Here is a 16020-nt window from a genome sequence, read left to right on the forward strand (position 1 = left end):
CAAATAAAAGCTTCTCCCCCTCTTTAAGGAGCTGACATTGTGATTCTTCCCCTCTTCACGATACTCGACTCTTCGACATCACCAGCAACCATGTCGCACACTCACGACGGATCTGCCCCGCACTCGCACTCGCACGAGGGCTTCTCGGCCGCTGAGCACGGCCACTCTCACGAGATCCTCGATGGACCCGGTAGCTACCTCGGTCGCGAGATGCCCATCACCGAAGGCCGCGACTGGTCGGATCGAGCTTTCACCATTGGCATTGGAGGGTGAGAGCAGCTATTCATCAATTCGAGGAGCAGAGCTGACTGTCAAAGCCCCGTCGGATCCGGCAAGACTGCCCTGATGCTCGCCCTCTGCCTCGCCCTCCGAAAGGAATACTCCCTCGCCGCCGTCACAAACGACATCTTCACCCGCGAGGACGCCGAGTTCCTCACCCGCCACCAGGCCCTTCCTCCCTCCCGCATCCGAGCCATCGAGACGGGCGGTTGTCCGCACGCCGCCGTCCGCGAGGACATCTCCCAGAACCTCGCTGCTCTTGAGGATCTGCACCGCGAGTTCGAGACGGATCTGCTACTCATCGAGTCTGGTGGCGATAACCTCGCTGCGAACTATAGTCGTGAATTGGCGGATTTCATCATCTACGTTATTGACGTGAGCGGTGGCGACAAGATTCCTAGGAAGGGAGGACCTGGAATCACGCAGAGTGATTTGTTGGTTGTGAACAAGACAGATCTGGCAGAGATTGTGGGTGCCGACTTGGGCGTCATGGAGCGGGACGCGAGGAAAATGAGAGAGGGAGGTCCTACGGTGTTTGCACAGGTCAAGAAGGACGTTGGCGTGGATCACATCATCAACTTGATCAAGAGCGCATGGAAGGCCAGCGGCGCAGAGGAGGAGAGGAGAAGCAAGGGAGGGCCTAGGGCAACTGAGGGCCTGGAGGCGTTGACCAACGCATAAAAGCGCAAATCAAAAACTGATATTTCCTGAGCTAACCACCTTGAAGACGTGGGCTTGCTTCTTCTTGTTCAACTTTGTAAACTGTCACTCCTTTTGGTGGTGGTTGAGTCATCCAAACAATCACAACGATGGCGATGGCGACACTAATGGCAACACCTTCGATCCATTCAACCTTGGGCTCCGTCACAACACGTAAGTAAATACTCAAAATTCGTCAAACAAAAGAAACCAAAAACGCCTGTATTTTCATCTAGAGAGGTATACTGGGGTGGTCATGTCTAAGCCTATTCATCCATCATCATATCGCCATCAGCGTTGAGCGTGCTCGGGTCAATCTCCAACAACGGGCCCTCGACGGGCGCAGCGTTGCGCGGCCACACGCGCTTGTACAGGCTGACACCGATCGAATCCTGCGGGTTGATGCGACCGTCAAACGTCGCCTTGAAGTAGCCGTGGGTGCCGAGCGGCTCCTTGATGAAGCCGCTGCGGCCGCGCTTGGTCCACAGGGGCATCGCCTTGAACCACTCGACGTCCTCGCGGTTGAAGAACATGTATCGGATGGTGACGATCTTCTTGTGGATGTGGTAAGGGTGGCCAGCGAGGATGATTCGCTTGGCGATGACGCGAGAGGTAGATGGCGGCAGGGCAGTTCCGGTGCCAACCAGCGACATGCCGATATGTTGACCATTCTCGGACTCAACCTCCTCAGCTGTAGTCCTCTTGAAGAACAGCACAGGAACAGCTCCCCATGTCAGAGGACCCATAAAGGTCGCAATAGCTGACTGGCCGGGGTGCAGGTACCGGCAGTACTTGTGAACATCGTTGGGTGTCTGCCCGGGCTGAGAGAATAGGGGCTTGACGACCATTCGGCGGGGTCCGCACTGGACGATGAGCTCCTCCTTGGCCTTGATGGACTTGGTAAAGTCAGAGCTGAGGTTGAAGAGGTAGTTGACGGCCGTCTTCTTGTTCTCATGTCGAAGCAGGGAGAACAGGGTCAGGGGTGACTTGGGGTTATAAGTCTTCTCAACAATAGGAGAAATGCCCTTGATATAGACTTGGACACGGGTTCCGGGCTCAACTCCGCCAACAAGAGCCTCCCGAGTTGCCTGAGACCGCGAAGACTGGTAGTTGGGGACCTGAAGAAGACGCCTCCACTCCTCAGGCTCGTGAGCGCGGTCCTCATCCTCCTGCCACACACTGGTTCGCAGACTCTTGAGACCACGGTATCGGGCCAGACGCTCTCGTGCCAGCACGTGAGGGTGCAACTCGATTTCATCGGGGAACTCCTTGTCGTCCTCGACCTCATCTCGCTTTCGTGCTCGGAATTGCTCGAGTTGCTTGGCATCCTCCTCCTCATCAGGCTCAATCATCATCTCCGATTGAGGATATTCTGAAGGGGCACCCTCAGTAGGGGGGGCGGGAGCACGACCCTCAAGACCGTCCTCAGGACGGGCTTCCTCCTCTCCGGCCTCGTCCTTCATCTCGAAATCCTCCATATCGGACTCGTCGTCGGAAACATCCTCAAGGTACCAGGCTGACTGGTAGTTGGATGTACCCTTAGGCACCTTCTTCTTAATCTTCTTTGCCTCAGCCTCCTCATCAGAGAAGTAGTGGTGGTCATCCAGCAAAACACCTTTCTTCTGTGCGGGCTCAGTCTCCATAGCAGCATCGTCATCAGCATCCATCATGACCTCCTCGGGAGCCAGATCAACCAAATCATCTCGGTCCTCAGAGGGTTCGTCGAGAACCTTTTCACCCTCTGTAGGCTCAATTGTGATCTCCTCTCCCTTCTTCTTGATGTGCTTTGGTAGGGGAGCAGCCACAATCTTTTCGATCTGGAAAGTTCCCCAGTCGCCAACCTGAACAAGGCGGTCGGCCTTGAGGCCCTTACCACGAACAACACCAGTGATAATAGTGGGGTCGGAGTCGGAGTAAGCAAACTTGATATCCTCGGCCAGCATCCAGCTTCTCTCCTCTCTCCACCGAACGCCCTTTGGTGTTGTGCTGCATAGTGATCGCATGAGATTGGCGCATTCCTGTCGGTTCTCGAGGCTATAGAGCTTCTCTTGCTCGGGGTGGAAGTGTGTGATGAAGGACTTGAGGGAGCCAAGAACTCCTTGTCGCTGCTTGGCGGGCTCAATTGTTTCGAGTCCTTGAACGAGGGTGAAGAGGGTTGACATGCCCTGGCTTTCGACACTGCGCAGGATCAATTCACCAAGCTCGTCAACCTCGGTATTCGCCGACAAAACCACAACCACAAAATCGGCCACCCGCGCAGCATCCAGACAGGCAGTCAGATCTCGCTCAAGAGGAATGTACTGGAGTTTTTGCTTGAATCGGTCGACTGTGACTCGGAAGTTTCCATCCACAGCGCTGTCCTCGATATCGATGCTGCCATTCAACTGCTGGATAGCGACCTTGGCGTCTCCGTCAGCGCACAGAGGAATAACCGCAACGTTTCTGGGGGCTCCATCTCGTCCAGCAAAAACCGAGGTCTCCTTGACGTGCTCCTTGTGCTTGTTCAAGCGGGCCTGCTTGGCCTGGTTGCGTCGGTCGAACTTGGACATGACTTGTTGATGGATAGTTTTTCGCTGGCCTTTTTCGTTGGGGACTCGACCTGTGCATGCATGTCAGATTTCGCGATCACCCGAATTTTTTGGCAAAAATTCATACCCTTGGCACGGTCTCTCAACTCATGCTTGGAAGCAGCCCTCGACTTGAACGGCTTGTGCGTGACCTTTGTCGTTGGCCGATGCGAGTGAGCCACAGCGACAGGCATCTTGCTGTCACTACCGGCTTTGAATCTGAACGGTAGAGAGGCCAGATTGGACAGACAAGAAGTTGGAAGTGGAAAAAAGTGCCCGTCAAGGTCGTTGGCAAATCTCGATGGCAATATCTCGATTATCGCAGGCGGTCATGGCGGGGTTGTGGTTATCTGGAAATTTTTGTGCGCTATCGATAACGAAAGCGGGTCAACTCTTGGCCAATGGAAGTATAGCGATAACAATCGACTCTTGGCGTCCTGGAAATTTTGTTTTATGCCAATCCTTCCCGCCTCTTGAAGCAGCCTTTCAACCCAGCCAGCGAATCGACGAGACGAAACGATGGAGGTCGACACGATTGACGAGCCCCGGACAAAGGTGCAGGAGAATGGAGCGCTCGTCGTCAAGAGCGCTCGAACAGAGCTCGTCCCCCGCCATGAGCGGGAGAAGGCTCGTCGACACCGCGAAGCCCAGAAAGCCTACGGTCGAGGAAAGAAGATCAACACAAGGGGTATCAAGGACAAGAAGCTCCGCAACAACATGAAGCGCCTTGAGAACAAGTACCAAGATGCCGCGATCAGGGCCAAGGACGCCGAGATCCTGCTCGAGAACACGGCCGGCTTCCTCGAGGCTGAAGACGAGCTCGAACGGACGTACAAGGTGCGCCAGGACGACATCACCAAGGAGGTGGCGGTGGAGACGGCGCAGAAGCGGTTCGAGCTCAAGCTCGATGACCTGGGACCCTACTGCTTCGACTATTCGAGGAACGGTCGGGACCTGCTGCTTGGAGGCCGCAAGGGTCACATCGCGACTATGGACTGGCGCGAGGGCAAGCTGGGCTGCGAGATCCAGCTGGGCGAGACGGTGCGCGACGTCAAGTGGCTGCACAACAACCAATACTTTGCCGTGGCGCAGAAGAAGAACGTCTACATCTACGACCGCAATGGCGTGGAGCTGCACAGCTTGAGGAAACACCAGGAAGTGAGCCACATGGAGTTTCTGCCGTACCACTTCCTCCTAGCAACAATTGTAAGTGTTGGATGATTCAATCTGTCGCATGTGTCACTAACAAATATCAGGGATCTACAGGCGTTCTTAAATACCAAGACACCTCGACAGGTCAATTAGTCGCCGAAATCCCGACCAAGCTAGGACAACCGACCTCTCTTGGACAGAACCCCTGGAACGCTATCCTACACGTCGGTCACCAGAACGGAACCGTCACATTATGGTCGCCCAACTCTCAAGACCCCCTCGTCAAGCTCTTGGCCCACCGAGGTCCCGTGCGAGATCTAGCGATGGACCGTGAAGGCCGGTATATGGTGTCAACCGGTCAGGATCAGAAGATGGCGGTCTGGGATGTCAGGATGTTCCGCGAGGTCAACAGCTACTTTACCCGACAACCTGCAACATCAGTGTCTATCTCGGATACTGGTCTGACAGCCGTTGGCTGGGGCACTCAAACCACCATCTGGAAGGGCCTTTTCGACAAGAACAAGCCTGTGCAAGAAAAGGTCCAGAGCCCTTACATGGCCTGGGGCGGCGAGGGCAAGCGCATCGAGCGCGTGCGCTGGTGCCCCTTTGAAGATGTCCTCGGCATCGGCCACGACTCTGGCTTCTCATCCATCATCGTCCCTGGTGCTGGTGAAGCCAACTTCGACGCCTTCGAGGTGAACCCCTTCGAGACGGCCAAGCAACGACAGGAGTCCGAAGTCAAGGGCCTGCTCAACAAGCTCTCACCCGACATGATCGCCCTGGACCCCAACTTTATCGGCAACTTGGACTTGCGGTCCGAGAAGCAGCGACGCGCCGAGAGGGACCTCGACGCTCCCGCTGTGGACGTGGCCGAGGAGATCCGCAAGAGGGCGAGAGGCAAGAACGGCGCCCTCAAGAAATATCTGCGCAAGCAGCGCAAGAAGAACATCATCGACGAGAAGAGGCTGCACGTCGACGAGATCTGGAAGGAGCAGCAGGCGCAGAAGGACAAGAAGCGAAAGGAGGTCGAGGCGGATCTGGGCCCGGCGTTGTCGAGGTTTGCAAGAAAGGAGTAGCAGCGGGCTTGCTTATACTAAAAATGCGAATAATACCCCGAGCTCAAGTCACGGCCGTCTGGCGATGCGAGGATGTAATTTGGTGTGCCAAAAACTCCGTTTTGAAGGTCTATATGTTCATGAAAACGTTTATATGAACCCAGTCCAGTTCCCGTGCTCTATACTTTTCATCCGTGATCTCATATGATACAACCCCCCATCGTAGACTTTTCCCGTGCTTCAATCACAGCAGCTTGAGTCCTCCAGTGACCTGGTCGACGACGCTTCTCGGGGCAGGTCCAACACCCAGCACCGTCATGCTCCCAGCTTCGATCTGTGTTCGTCCGGCATCCTGGATCACCTCGGCCGTGAGCCCGAGGGAGCGCGCCTTGCGCCGGAGCTCGAGCATCTCTTCCTGGCTCTTGACCTGCACGGCAATCTTGGCCTGGCCGAGGCGCTCCCAGCGGGCGAGGATCTTACGCTGGGGGGAGTTGGCGGGGGCGCGGAGGAGGGTCTTGTAGCATGCGAGGGTGGCGTGGGAGCACTGCGCGGCGATTTTGCCTAGAAAAGTCAGCACAAAGTTTTCAACAATTTGAGAGGTAGCACATACCCTTGGTCATGCCCAGGTCGGTTCGGACCACAAGAACCAGCTTGCACTCCTCGCCGTTATCCTGCACAACCGGCTCCTCCTTCTTCTCAGCCTTCTTCTCCTCCGCGACCTTCAATCCCTGTCTGCGGTCGGCGTCGGGGCCATTAGCCCAGTTCGGCGCATGATCCAACAACGAATCATCCTCGTCGACATCGCTCTCCTCGCTCTCCTCAGGATCGTGGAGGGCTCGTCGGCGCTCCTCGACGAGGTCAGGGGAGATGAGGTATCCGCGGATAGTCCAGACGCCAAAGGCGTAGCCGGTTAGGAGGGCGGTAAACGCCGTGGAGAGGATGATTCCCGTCTGCTGACCGCCTGTGTCTGCCATGGTGCGTCGATTTGAGGTTGTGGTGTTGGAATTTGCAGGGTGTGGTTTTGGAAGGTTGGTGATGGAGCTAGGTTGGTGTTGGTCATATCACGTGGGGCGGCGATGTGTTTCAAGGTGCAACATGCCATCATGGGTGCTTCGTTGGATAAATATATTGAATAAAATTTGTTATTCGGAATCATGAGCTTGTCTGATCCGCTTTTACTTCTACTACTCAAACTGCTAGCAGTCATTACTTTTCTATGGCTCGCGTTGTCGTTGCCCAATGGCTTCTCGAAACGGGAGTGTGTATGTACCCATGGCTCATGAGCAGTCCTGAGCACAGAGAAAAGAGTCTTGAGAACACAAGGAACGTCCAAGCGTTTTCTTGAGATAAGATGGCATAGAATCTCCGGGCGTTCCGGTCTAAAGTGTCGCCCATGGCTGGTGCTTCCACTGGCCTTATCTTCGTCTCCATTCGCTGAACACATACATCAACACTCGGTAACCCAATCAGCCATGATCCGTATGCCTTGAACGAGACTGTTTCTATATTCAAATACAAAACCTATTATGAATTGATAACGAGAAATCTTTCCCAGGGGTTCTCCTCAACGCCGACAAACTGTATTTTGAGAGTATCATGGACTCCCTAGCATCCATTTACACGACGATAACACCTCGCTGAATGTATGCCGTCTCCTCGACCAGCGGGAAGCAGCCAAGCATCTTGGAAAACTCATTCAGACACGCACTGCGAGCGTCCATGTGCCCCGTCTTCCTGCTGATACCCTCCCTCGGCACATAGTTGACGTACTTCTCATTACCACTGACAAGCAGGGGCCCTTCGCCAGTCAGCATAGAGTGGACGTAGTTGAGGGCAATGTCTTCGCAGTTGAAGCCTTCATCCACATAGTCTCTGATCTGGTTCATGGCCGTGTCGTTGGAGGCGTAGTAATCGAGGAACGACATGTGCGAAAAGGCTAGCCCGGAGAGAACCATTGAGTACCCGTCCTCGCCCTTCCGGGTGTTGCAGAATGTGTACTCGCTGTTGCCGTACAAATCAACGGGAGAACATCGTGCAAGGGCTCCGGTAAGTCGGTTCCGACCAAACTTGCGCCACGTCTGAAAGACGAACTCGAGATCGCTAGGCCGGTAGTAGACGTCGTCATCTGAGAGGAGGATCGCCTGCGTCTTATAGTCGGGATCAGGCCAGAGCTTCTCGTTGAGGCTGTTCTTCGTTGACTTTCGGTACCGCACTGGCACGCCGTGCTTGGATATGTAGTCCTCTGGTGGTTCAGCCTCGAGGTCATTCCAGACGACGACTATTTCGTGAAGAGAGGGGATTTTGTCGGTCAAGAGGGCTTTCAGTGTGTTTTCAAGCTCCTTGGGTCGACGATAAGTCTGCATGGCAATGCTAAAATCGGGTCAACGTTGGAAAATTATTGTAGTGATGCGCGGGCAACGTACGTGAATTTGTCATCTGGCAGATGCTCATACTTCTTCCGTGACTTTTCCCAAATCTCTCGTGTGCCCGTGTAGTTTATACTCGAGCAGGTGGGAAACTTGGTCATCTTGCTGATAACTTGAGGAATGAGCGCCGTCGCATTTGTAAGGCGAATGGTGACGATGATGAAGGCGACAGTAAGAATAAAGGTCGTCGTGAGTGTGGCCGCCCGTTGAAAAGCACGAGACTTGATGAGCAGCGGGACATTCGTCCTAAGCCATTGTGTCCTCTTATCGATCTCTGTCCTCAAAGGTCTCGAGTTCAGCTCCACCTTGGAGGCGAAATTCCTCCAGGACTCTTCGACCCTGTATCTGAACGGCTTTACGGGCTCCATGTTGGTTTCTTGCGGCTTCAACATGCTCGGAGTTGAAGCCTGGAAGAAGGAGGTTAGGGGACCACAAATAAGGTATGCACCTTCCAAACTCCCCCGCGTGGGATGCCCGTTGAATAAACTCCAGCCACTTGACTAGAATCGGCAGGTACGTTCTCGGTGCTTGCTCCGATTTGATGTATCTAAGAGCGAGCCAAAAGAAGATGTGGAAGACGCAAGAATTGATGCCGGGGACTGCTAGCAGGCAGGATACAAGATAGCATAACAAGGATTTCATATATAACTGATATATGCCCGACAATCATGACCTCCCCCTGCAACCCCTGAAAACGCGTCCGCTGCTTCATCATCCCCAGACCACCTTCTCGTTGCTTCTTTTCAGACTGGGGACCCATGGGAAGATCATCAGGGGGGTGATGCAATGTGGCGTGGATACACGTTGTCAGTTTCTTGGCTCTCGCCGAGCCCTGCCTAGCAGATGGATATGCGAGGTAATCCTGTCGCAGTTAGTTCGTCTTGCTTTTTCAGTTGGCTTACTCCGTAGACCGGGAAGGATTTAACTCTACCAACATGGTGGGAGGTGAGGTGTTTTCTTATCAAGTAACGTACAATTATTGCTGTATTCAAAACTGTTAGTAGAGAAGGTATACGTGGATCAAACAATCCCTAATCAATTCCTCAAACTTCGATGACGTTGTCCTCCCCTGTTTTGTTCCCACTATCAGGCATATTCTCCGTGGACTTGGGCGGGATTGGTGCAGGGGTGTTTCAACGCCGAGATCCATCGAACTTTGACGGTGTCAACGTTAAGCTTAAGAGCAGGCCGTTTCTCCTGGGTTGGCTCTTTTGTTGCAATAGGTTGATGGTTTTGTAGTATCTCAAGTTAAGCAATATTTCTCCCTCCAACCTGTGTTATAACACCATGAAAATGTCAAGAAAGGCGACACGCGTCGAGTTCCCGGTTTCAGTGGCCAAGCTACCGGATCTAGCGCACACCATCTGTGGCGTGCATGCGTGCATCCAGTGTGGGGGTGTCTCACAGATCCCATACACCACCAAGTGAGATCTCAAAAGTCACTCACGAACCAAACAACTCCATCACAGGATACACAACCCAATCACCCACACACATAGATCATCATGACAGGGGACAGTGCTCTCATCGTCGCCATCTCCGGGTGCTCTTCTAGCGGCAAGACAACCCTTGCCCGGCTGCTGCGCGACATCTTTCCCAACACGTTTATCCTGCATGAGGATGACTTTTACAGGCCTGAGACTGAGTACGACAATCCTATTCGTCGGGGAACTAACATGTAGCTTACCTTGAATTGTAGACTGCCTATGAAAAATGGCCTACTGGACTGGGATTGTCCTGAGGCCATCGACATCCCTGGCATGGCTGATTCCTTGGCTTACATCCGCCAGCACGCTTCGTTCCCTGTAAGTCTCCTCTTCTTTAACTATGAAGGCCCGGAACCAACTTTCTCTCAAAGCCAACCCTCGAATCCAAAGAGGATCAGAATTCTGTGGGCAAGTGCCCCGTCTCAGAGTCCACAATCGCCGCCCAGCGAGCCAAAGTCGAAGCAGCACTCGGCCCAAACCATCCCCTCCATTCAAACCTCCGACTATGTCTCCTAGACGGATTTTTACTCTTCTCGCCCTCAATGGCTGCGATAAAGCCAAATCTAGATATCAAGTTGTTCCTAAGGACCACTTACGCAAAGGCCAAGGCGAGGAGAGAGGCGAGAGATGGATACGTCACGCTGGAGGGCTTCTGGGCTGATCCACCTGGTTATGTGGACAAGATTGTTTGGCCCAATTATGTGGAGGAGCATGCTTGGATGTTTCAGGGTGGTGATGTAGAGGGTGAGTTCAAGATGGATGTTTTGGAGAAGGAGGGGATCAAGGTGCAGGACAAGGTTGGTGTTGATGGCGATATTGAAAAGACGTTTGAGTGGACTGTTGATACTATCTTGGATGAGCTAAAAAGGCAGATCTAATCGATGCCTCAAAGTTTTGGATAAACCAGTTCTACTAAAGGCGGGAGTGCACTGCATCCAATACAAGCGCTCACCTACTACCCTGTGCATCCCCAACTTCATCAACCAAGTCATCTACTCCAGATCCATTGGTCCCGCCCCAGGTTCCGCAGCCCTCTTCTCCTCATTCAGAAGCTTCACGGCCTTTTCAGCAGCCCTGGTCATGATCTCGTCCTTGTTCAACCCCCCTCTCACGTCCGCCATCAGCCGGCCCCCGACCTTGAGCCGGCACACATACTCGGGTTCCACTCCATCGAGCACCGTGTAGTAGTATTCGACCTTCTTTTCCATAGCCAAAGCGCTGAGCTCTTCCTTGGGATGCTTGATATGCACCTTGTCACGGATGATACGTTCCAGGTAAGGCATGATGCCGAATCGACGGAGGACACCCTCGCAAACCTCGGTAGAACCCGAATCAACCCAAACCGCACCGATGAGTGCTTCAAAAAGATCCGAGTAAAACTTCTTGGGCTGGAAGCGAGCTAGCAACGTCCACGGATAGTGCGTGCCGTTCTCAATGGCATCGATGATTTCCCTTCGCAGCATCTCGAAACGTTCCACGGTTCTAACCTGCTCGTTACTGATTGCTGGTGAAGTGTAGCGCATGAACTGCCACAGAGCCAAGGTCTTGAAGGCGTCTTCCGTGACTCCATCGGCACTGACGTGGGTCTCTACCCGACGCAGTCGATGCTCCAAATTGACAAAGGCGAGAAACTCTCCGTTGACCATTGCTGTCTTGATGAGGTGGAGGTCTGAATGAGGGAGCGGCGGTTTGACGTTGAACACCTTGGTGACGATGATATAGTCGAGTACCGCGTCGCCCAGGAACTCGAGTTGCTCATAGGATCGCTGGTGAGTATCTCCCGCATACGATCCATGAGTTACCGCCTCAATCAGCAGCGACTTCTTGCGGAAAGAGTATCCAATCAACTCCTCAAGAGGTTCAAGGGTAGACGGAAGAGGTACACCATCTAGAGCCGAGCTGAAGAGAATATCGCAGCCTCTCCCGGCTTCATGCCAGTGACACTTGTCACCCAAAAAGACTGAAATACACTTTAGAACCTTTTCCATGCCTCCATCCTGGAACGAGGCTCCAATAAGTGCCTCTACCACGTCGGCAAGATTCTTGTGTCCTGTGATGCGATCAAGAGGCTCGACGCTCTCTTCTGGAAGAAAGTCGTCGAGATAAAGAGGCTTCCACTTTTTACCGCTGTATGATCTTCCAGTGAACGCCTTGGAGAGGATGAATTTGGAAAGGCCGCTCTCCAGACATGCGCGGTGAAGCCGTTTGTTGGATACCAGTCTATCCTTGAAGTGCACGAGCAGGCCTTCGGGCCAGAGAGGGTCTATGGCCAAGTCAGTAGGGGTAATAGGTAGTACTTGAGACGAACTTACGCTCTGCATAGGCCTGGACGACCGTGCAGTACTTGAGAATCGAGTCTCCTAGAAACTCGAGCCGCTCGTAATCCACAGGCTCATGCGCACTTCGGGAGCTAATCGCCTCAAGTACCAACTGTAAGTCATTGACGCCCACGGGCTGCAGCAAGGTAGTTGATAGCTCTGAAGCAATGAGCTGGACCCCAATCTCGTGGATGATCGAGGGTATCAGCATTCCAACCTTGACAACTCTCTTCGGAACCATATCAACAGTGGTCCATGAGATGGGAAGCACACGGCCGTATGGCTTGGTGTTGACTTTCTGCTCCTGGTTAGGGCTGTTGGGAGGATGAAGCAAGTCCGCTCGTCGCGTCCACTTCTCAATGACGAGGTAGGGTTCATCCTGCGGCGCTAGCTCATACTCGTAGAATGGATGTTGCACTTCCTCCGGGGAAGGTTTCGATGGGATTGTCTTGACGTAATGGAAGGGACACTTTGAGTTATCTCGAACGAGAGCCAGCCCGTTGGTCGCCTTGTCCTCGTTCCCCAGGAAAGGCATACCTCCAATGTGCTCCCTGGAGATGCCTCTATCCTCATAGATGACCTTCACTACATGCTCGCGGTCTTCCACCAGCCATCGATGTCCAAAATGAAGCGCGAGCAGCGCTGAGGTGTGGTCAGGGAGGCCGGAGTTCTCGTCGTGAGAAATTCTCTTGGTCGAGACATGTTTGACGGTCCATCGATAGTCAGCATCAAGATACAGTCCAATATCCCGAAGCTGTGGTAGCTCAGCGGGGAGGGCAATGTCGAAACGGACGGGATAGTCAAGCTCCTCGTCCCAGAACTCAAATCCGTAAAGCCACTTGTCTTCGGTCTTCTTCCAGTTCTGTGCCACTTGGATCCAGGGGTTGAATAGGGGCTCTGGCTGCAGATCCGAGTCTTCTTCCTTATCCCCAGGTACCACGTTGAGGGGTAGCAAGTTCTCGCTGACCAGTCCTTCCTCAATCAAGGCCACATAGGCTCTGAACGCGGCATCTTTCATGGCGTTCTTCTCCGATTTCCATGAGGAGGAACTCCTGAACTTGCGCAGATTGGCTGGCAAACCAGATGGCAACGTGAGTACTGCACGTAGCATGACATCACCAATCTCGTTCTGCTCTTTCTGGAAGATGTACTCTGGTCGCCGGTCGACGTAGTCTGCCTTGAACACAACCTGACAGAAGTGTTCCAAATGCTGTCTGGCGTTGTCAAGATCCAGCCGTGCACCAGAAGACTTGATGATGTAGTAAATCGAGTCTGTCTGTTCAGACCTTGCCAGTTCGTCCAGTCGCTCAAGTTCTCTTTGGTCATCTTGATACCGTCTCTTCATGCTCTCTTCCAGTTCTTCCCAAGTGCGGGAGCTCGTTAGAGAGCTTTCCATGGCAATCATCTTTGACTCTTGCATGCGAGCCCTGCCACGACGCTGGATGAAGGACTTGAGTGTTGTCGTCTCGTCGAAGCACACCACCAGGTTGCAGGCGGGAACATCGATACCCTCCTCCAGAACGTTGGTGGCCACAAGGAGATTGACCACACCGGATCGGAAGTCTTCGAGGATCTGAGTACTGGCGCCATTGTTAAACTCGTACATGTTCTGTGTTCGGCTCCTAGAACTCGAAGTACCGACCATTGCACCCACGCGGTATCGGGCCCGGACGGATGGGGAGCTGTTCAGGAGATCGCACAGCACATTGGCTGTTGTTCTCTCCTTGACAAAGATGATGCCCACAACGTCATCTCCGGCTGCTAGGAGTTCATGAATCAGTTTCGCGGCCTTGTGGGAGAGATCTGCCGCCGCCGGCGGGTCGTTGCCAAGAGAACTAATCGGAACCTCACGCAAGTATCCCGCAAGGTACGTCCTGTTCTCATTGGACCAGGTATCGTCAGGTGCGTCGACTCGAGAGAGAAAGTCGGCGATCAATCTCGAGATGTATCGATCAGCTGCCCAGCTGCCAAGCTCTTCGAGAATATCCCTACTCCTATTCCAAAGGCCTTTCATCTGGTTCTGTGAGAACGTGTCGTTCCGCATAATAGCATCTTGGAGTCTCTTCAGGTTCTCCTCATTTCTGCGGCGGCTAAACTTGAGGACGTCAGGGTCCGTTGTGATGTCCATCTTCTGGTACGCCGTCTGCAGTGCCCGCATCAGGTTCGTCAATTCGGAACGTCTCTTAAATTCGTATACCGAGCGAATCAGATGCGGCTTGTTTACACATTGGAGCAGCTCTTCCCGGTGTACTGTCGGCGTCGTGCAGACGGCATCCATTGTGTTCTCGAGTGCCTCGATGCTGGCAAGATCTGATGATATGACAGGACTGGCAGTCAGCCCCAGGATAGCAGGCACGGGTAACCCGGCGCTCTTGTCTTCGTGATAGAAGTTCAGCATGATCTTTCGTCCGGCGCTTCTCTTGACGCAGTTGTGAACTAATCACCTTCGTTAGCAGAGACATGGGAGACGGGATTATAAGTTGCTTGCCTTCATCAAACACGATAAGCGCAAGCATCCCCATCTTCACGAAGCCGTGAGTAAGTGCATCGTGAAGAATCTCAAAGGTAGACACAATGATCCGAGTGCCGCCGAGAATCTTGGGCCAAACTTCTGGTGACCAGGCGTCGATGTTGAGCTGCCCAGTCAATATCTTCATGGACACCGACGGATTCTGTTTCTGGATGACTTTGAATTGTTGCTCGCAGAGGCTGACGGTTTTTCCGAGGAACCAGATGATCTAGGTCTTGTTCATGGAGTGTTCACTAGGAGCTTTGTAGGATACGCACCTTGTCTGGGGGGCATTTCTCTAGTTCAGCTTGAATGCGAAGAACGGCTCTGAGAATAGTCAATAACCAAATCCTGAGAACATCTAGAGGAAGCCTTACACTTGGGTTTTCCCACTACCCGTGTCCATCTGCGCAGTGTCAGCCAAATAGTGCAAAACATAGGAGACAAAGAACTGACAGCGACAATGACATTCCGCTCCAAACTTTGTTCCAGCATCTCTCTGGTAAGCTCTCGGGTTGATGATCTCTGGTGCGGGCGACTCTTCCTTGTCTTCAAGGATCTCATCTCCGCTGGCTTTTGTAATGTCGTCCGCCGGGATGACAGAAACCTTCTCTACAATCTCTGGGGCAGACGTGGCGGCTTCGTCAACAAGTAGCTTCTCAACTGATGAAGAGTCAGAGCTCCCATCCTCCGGGGACAGTGACCTCGGAGTCGCCATGATTGATTTCCTCTGAGAAATGACAGAGAGTCGTAGTTGGGTGCCCCTTGTGGCTCTCGTACGCGAGGTCAAGATACCTCGACGGGATTGGGCACCCGCGCGGCGATAGGATGAAAGCGTCGGACGGTGCAAGACGGGAAGGGGCAAAGGAAGCGGTGCAAGGGTTCTCAACCAAGGAGCCGGCGGTCCAAGATTCAAGCATGCGAGGGAGCGATGTTGTGAGCGCCTATTCATGGGCGAATATCGCTGCAGGTCGAATCCGAGGAGGCCCACCAGTCATTGGACAAAGAAAGGGCTGGGCCGGCGAGGCATATACGCACGGAGGAGAACACGGGAGGCCGCTTTATGGTGTTGGTTGCGAAATAGGCCTGTGGGAGGCCGACCAACTCTTAGGGGAGGCCATGATTCACTGTCAATGTGAGATGCAGTGGTATTGAAGTGGATATGAGGCAGGTAGTGAGGTTGAGTTCACAGTCTCCTCCCGACCCTGCACTGTAGACCAATACTGCACAATTGAGGACCCTACGAGGATAGTTCATCAATTGTTTTTCCCTGATAATTCACATGGTTCTTTTAAATCACAAGTTAGTATTGAAATAACATTTCTCGTCAAGCGTCTGAGCACATTAAAAGAGTCAATGGTGCTCGTACATTGATGAAGAATTGATCTTGAATCCACACTGGACTGAGCACTGGTGCTCTTGCCGTACTGAAGGTGTTGGATCTACTGCTCATCACGACTCTCACCACCACAATTCAGAGCACCTGTGGTAACACATTGTTCTCCTCCAATATACACACTCTCTGTTT

General features: G+C 53.2%; 7 protein-coding genes across 7 annotated transcripts; 3 read left to right on the forward strand and 4 right to left on the reverse strand.

The window, feature by feature from the left end:
* Positions 1-90: 90 nt before the first annotated feature.
* Positions 91-960, forward strand: MRS44_010566 (uncharacterized protein; the record flags this gene model as incomplete). Its single annotated transcript, XM_046284558.2, has 2 exons — positions 91-269; positions 318-960. 2 exons carry the CDS (start codon positions 91-93, stop codon positions 958-960), a joined length of 822 nt encoding a protein of 273 aa, XP_046128405.2.
* A 284-nt stretch (positions 961-1244) lies between these two features.
* On the reverse strand, positions 1245-3739 carry MRS44_010567 (uncharacterized protein; the record flags this gene model as incomplete). Its single annotated transcript, XM_046277161.2, has 2 exons — positions 1245-3577; positions 3634-3739. The coding sequence occupies 2 exons, from the start codon at positions 3737-3739 to the stop codon at positions 1245-1247; spliced, it is 2439 nt and encodes an 812-aa protein (XP_046128404.1).
* A 325-nt stretch (positions 3740-4064) lies between these two features.
* Positions 4065-5773, forward strand: MRS44_010568 (uncharacterized protein; the record flags this gene model as incomplete). Its single annotated transcript, XM_046272969.2, has 2 exons — positions 4065-4751; positions 4802-5773. 2 exons carry the CDS (start codon positions 4065-4067, stop codon positions 5771-5773), a joined length of 1659 nt encoding a protein of 552 aa, XP_046128403.1.
* A 223-nt stretch (positions 5774-5996) lies between these two features.
* Positions 5997-6726, reverse strand: MRS44_010569 (uncharacterized protein; the record flags this gene model as incomplete). Its single annotated transcript, XM_046284557.2, has 2 exons — positions 5997-6313; positions 6363-6726. 2 exons carry the CDS (start codon positions 6724-6726, stop codon positions 5997-5999), a joined length of 681 nt encoding a protein of 226 aa, XP_046128402.1.
* A 642-nt stretch (positions 6727-7368) lies between these two features.
* MRS44_010570 (uncharacterized protein) lies at positions 7369-8546 on the reverse strand (the record flags this gene model as incomplete). The annotated part of the gene is made up of 2 exons (XM_046271372.2): positions 7369-8122; positions 8176-8546. 2 exons carry the CDS (start codon positions 8544-8546, stop codon positions 7369-7371), a joined length of 1125 nt encoding a protein of 374 aa, XP_046128401.2.
* A 1137-nt stretch (positions 8547-9683) lies between these two features.
* Positions 9684-10543, forward strand: MRS44_010571 (uncharacterized protein; the record flags this gene model as incomplete). Its single annotated transcript, XM_046284556.2, has 3 exons — positions 9684-9823; positions 9878-9983; positions 10037-10543. 3 exons carry the CDS (start codon positions 9684-9686, stop codon positions 10541-10543), a joined length of 753 nt encoding a protein of 250 aa, XP_046128400.1.
* Positions 10544-10657: 114 nt separating this feature from the next.
* MRS44_010572 (uncharacterized protein) lies at positions 10658-15210 on the reverse strand (the record flags this gene model as incomplete). The annotated part of the gene is made up of 5 exons (XM_065620168.1): positions 10658-11928; positions 11978-14400; positions 14444-14721; positions 14771-14819; positions 14870-15210. The coding sequence occupies 5 exons, from the start codon at positions 15208-15210 to the stop codon at positions 10658-10660; spliced, it is 4362 nt and encodes a 1453-aa protein (XP_065476357.1).
* Between the last annotated feature and the right edge of the window lie 810 nt (positions 15211-16020).

The sequence above is a fragment of the Fusarium solani genome, assembly GCF_023522795.1.
Source record: "Fusarium solani strain SB1 chromosome Unknown bctg00000006, whole genome shotgun sequence".
Lineage (NCBI taxonomy): Eukaryota > Fungi > Ascomycota > Sordariomycetes > Hypocreales > Nectriaceae > Fusarium > Fusarium solani.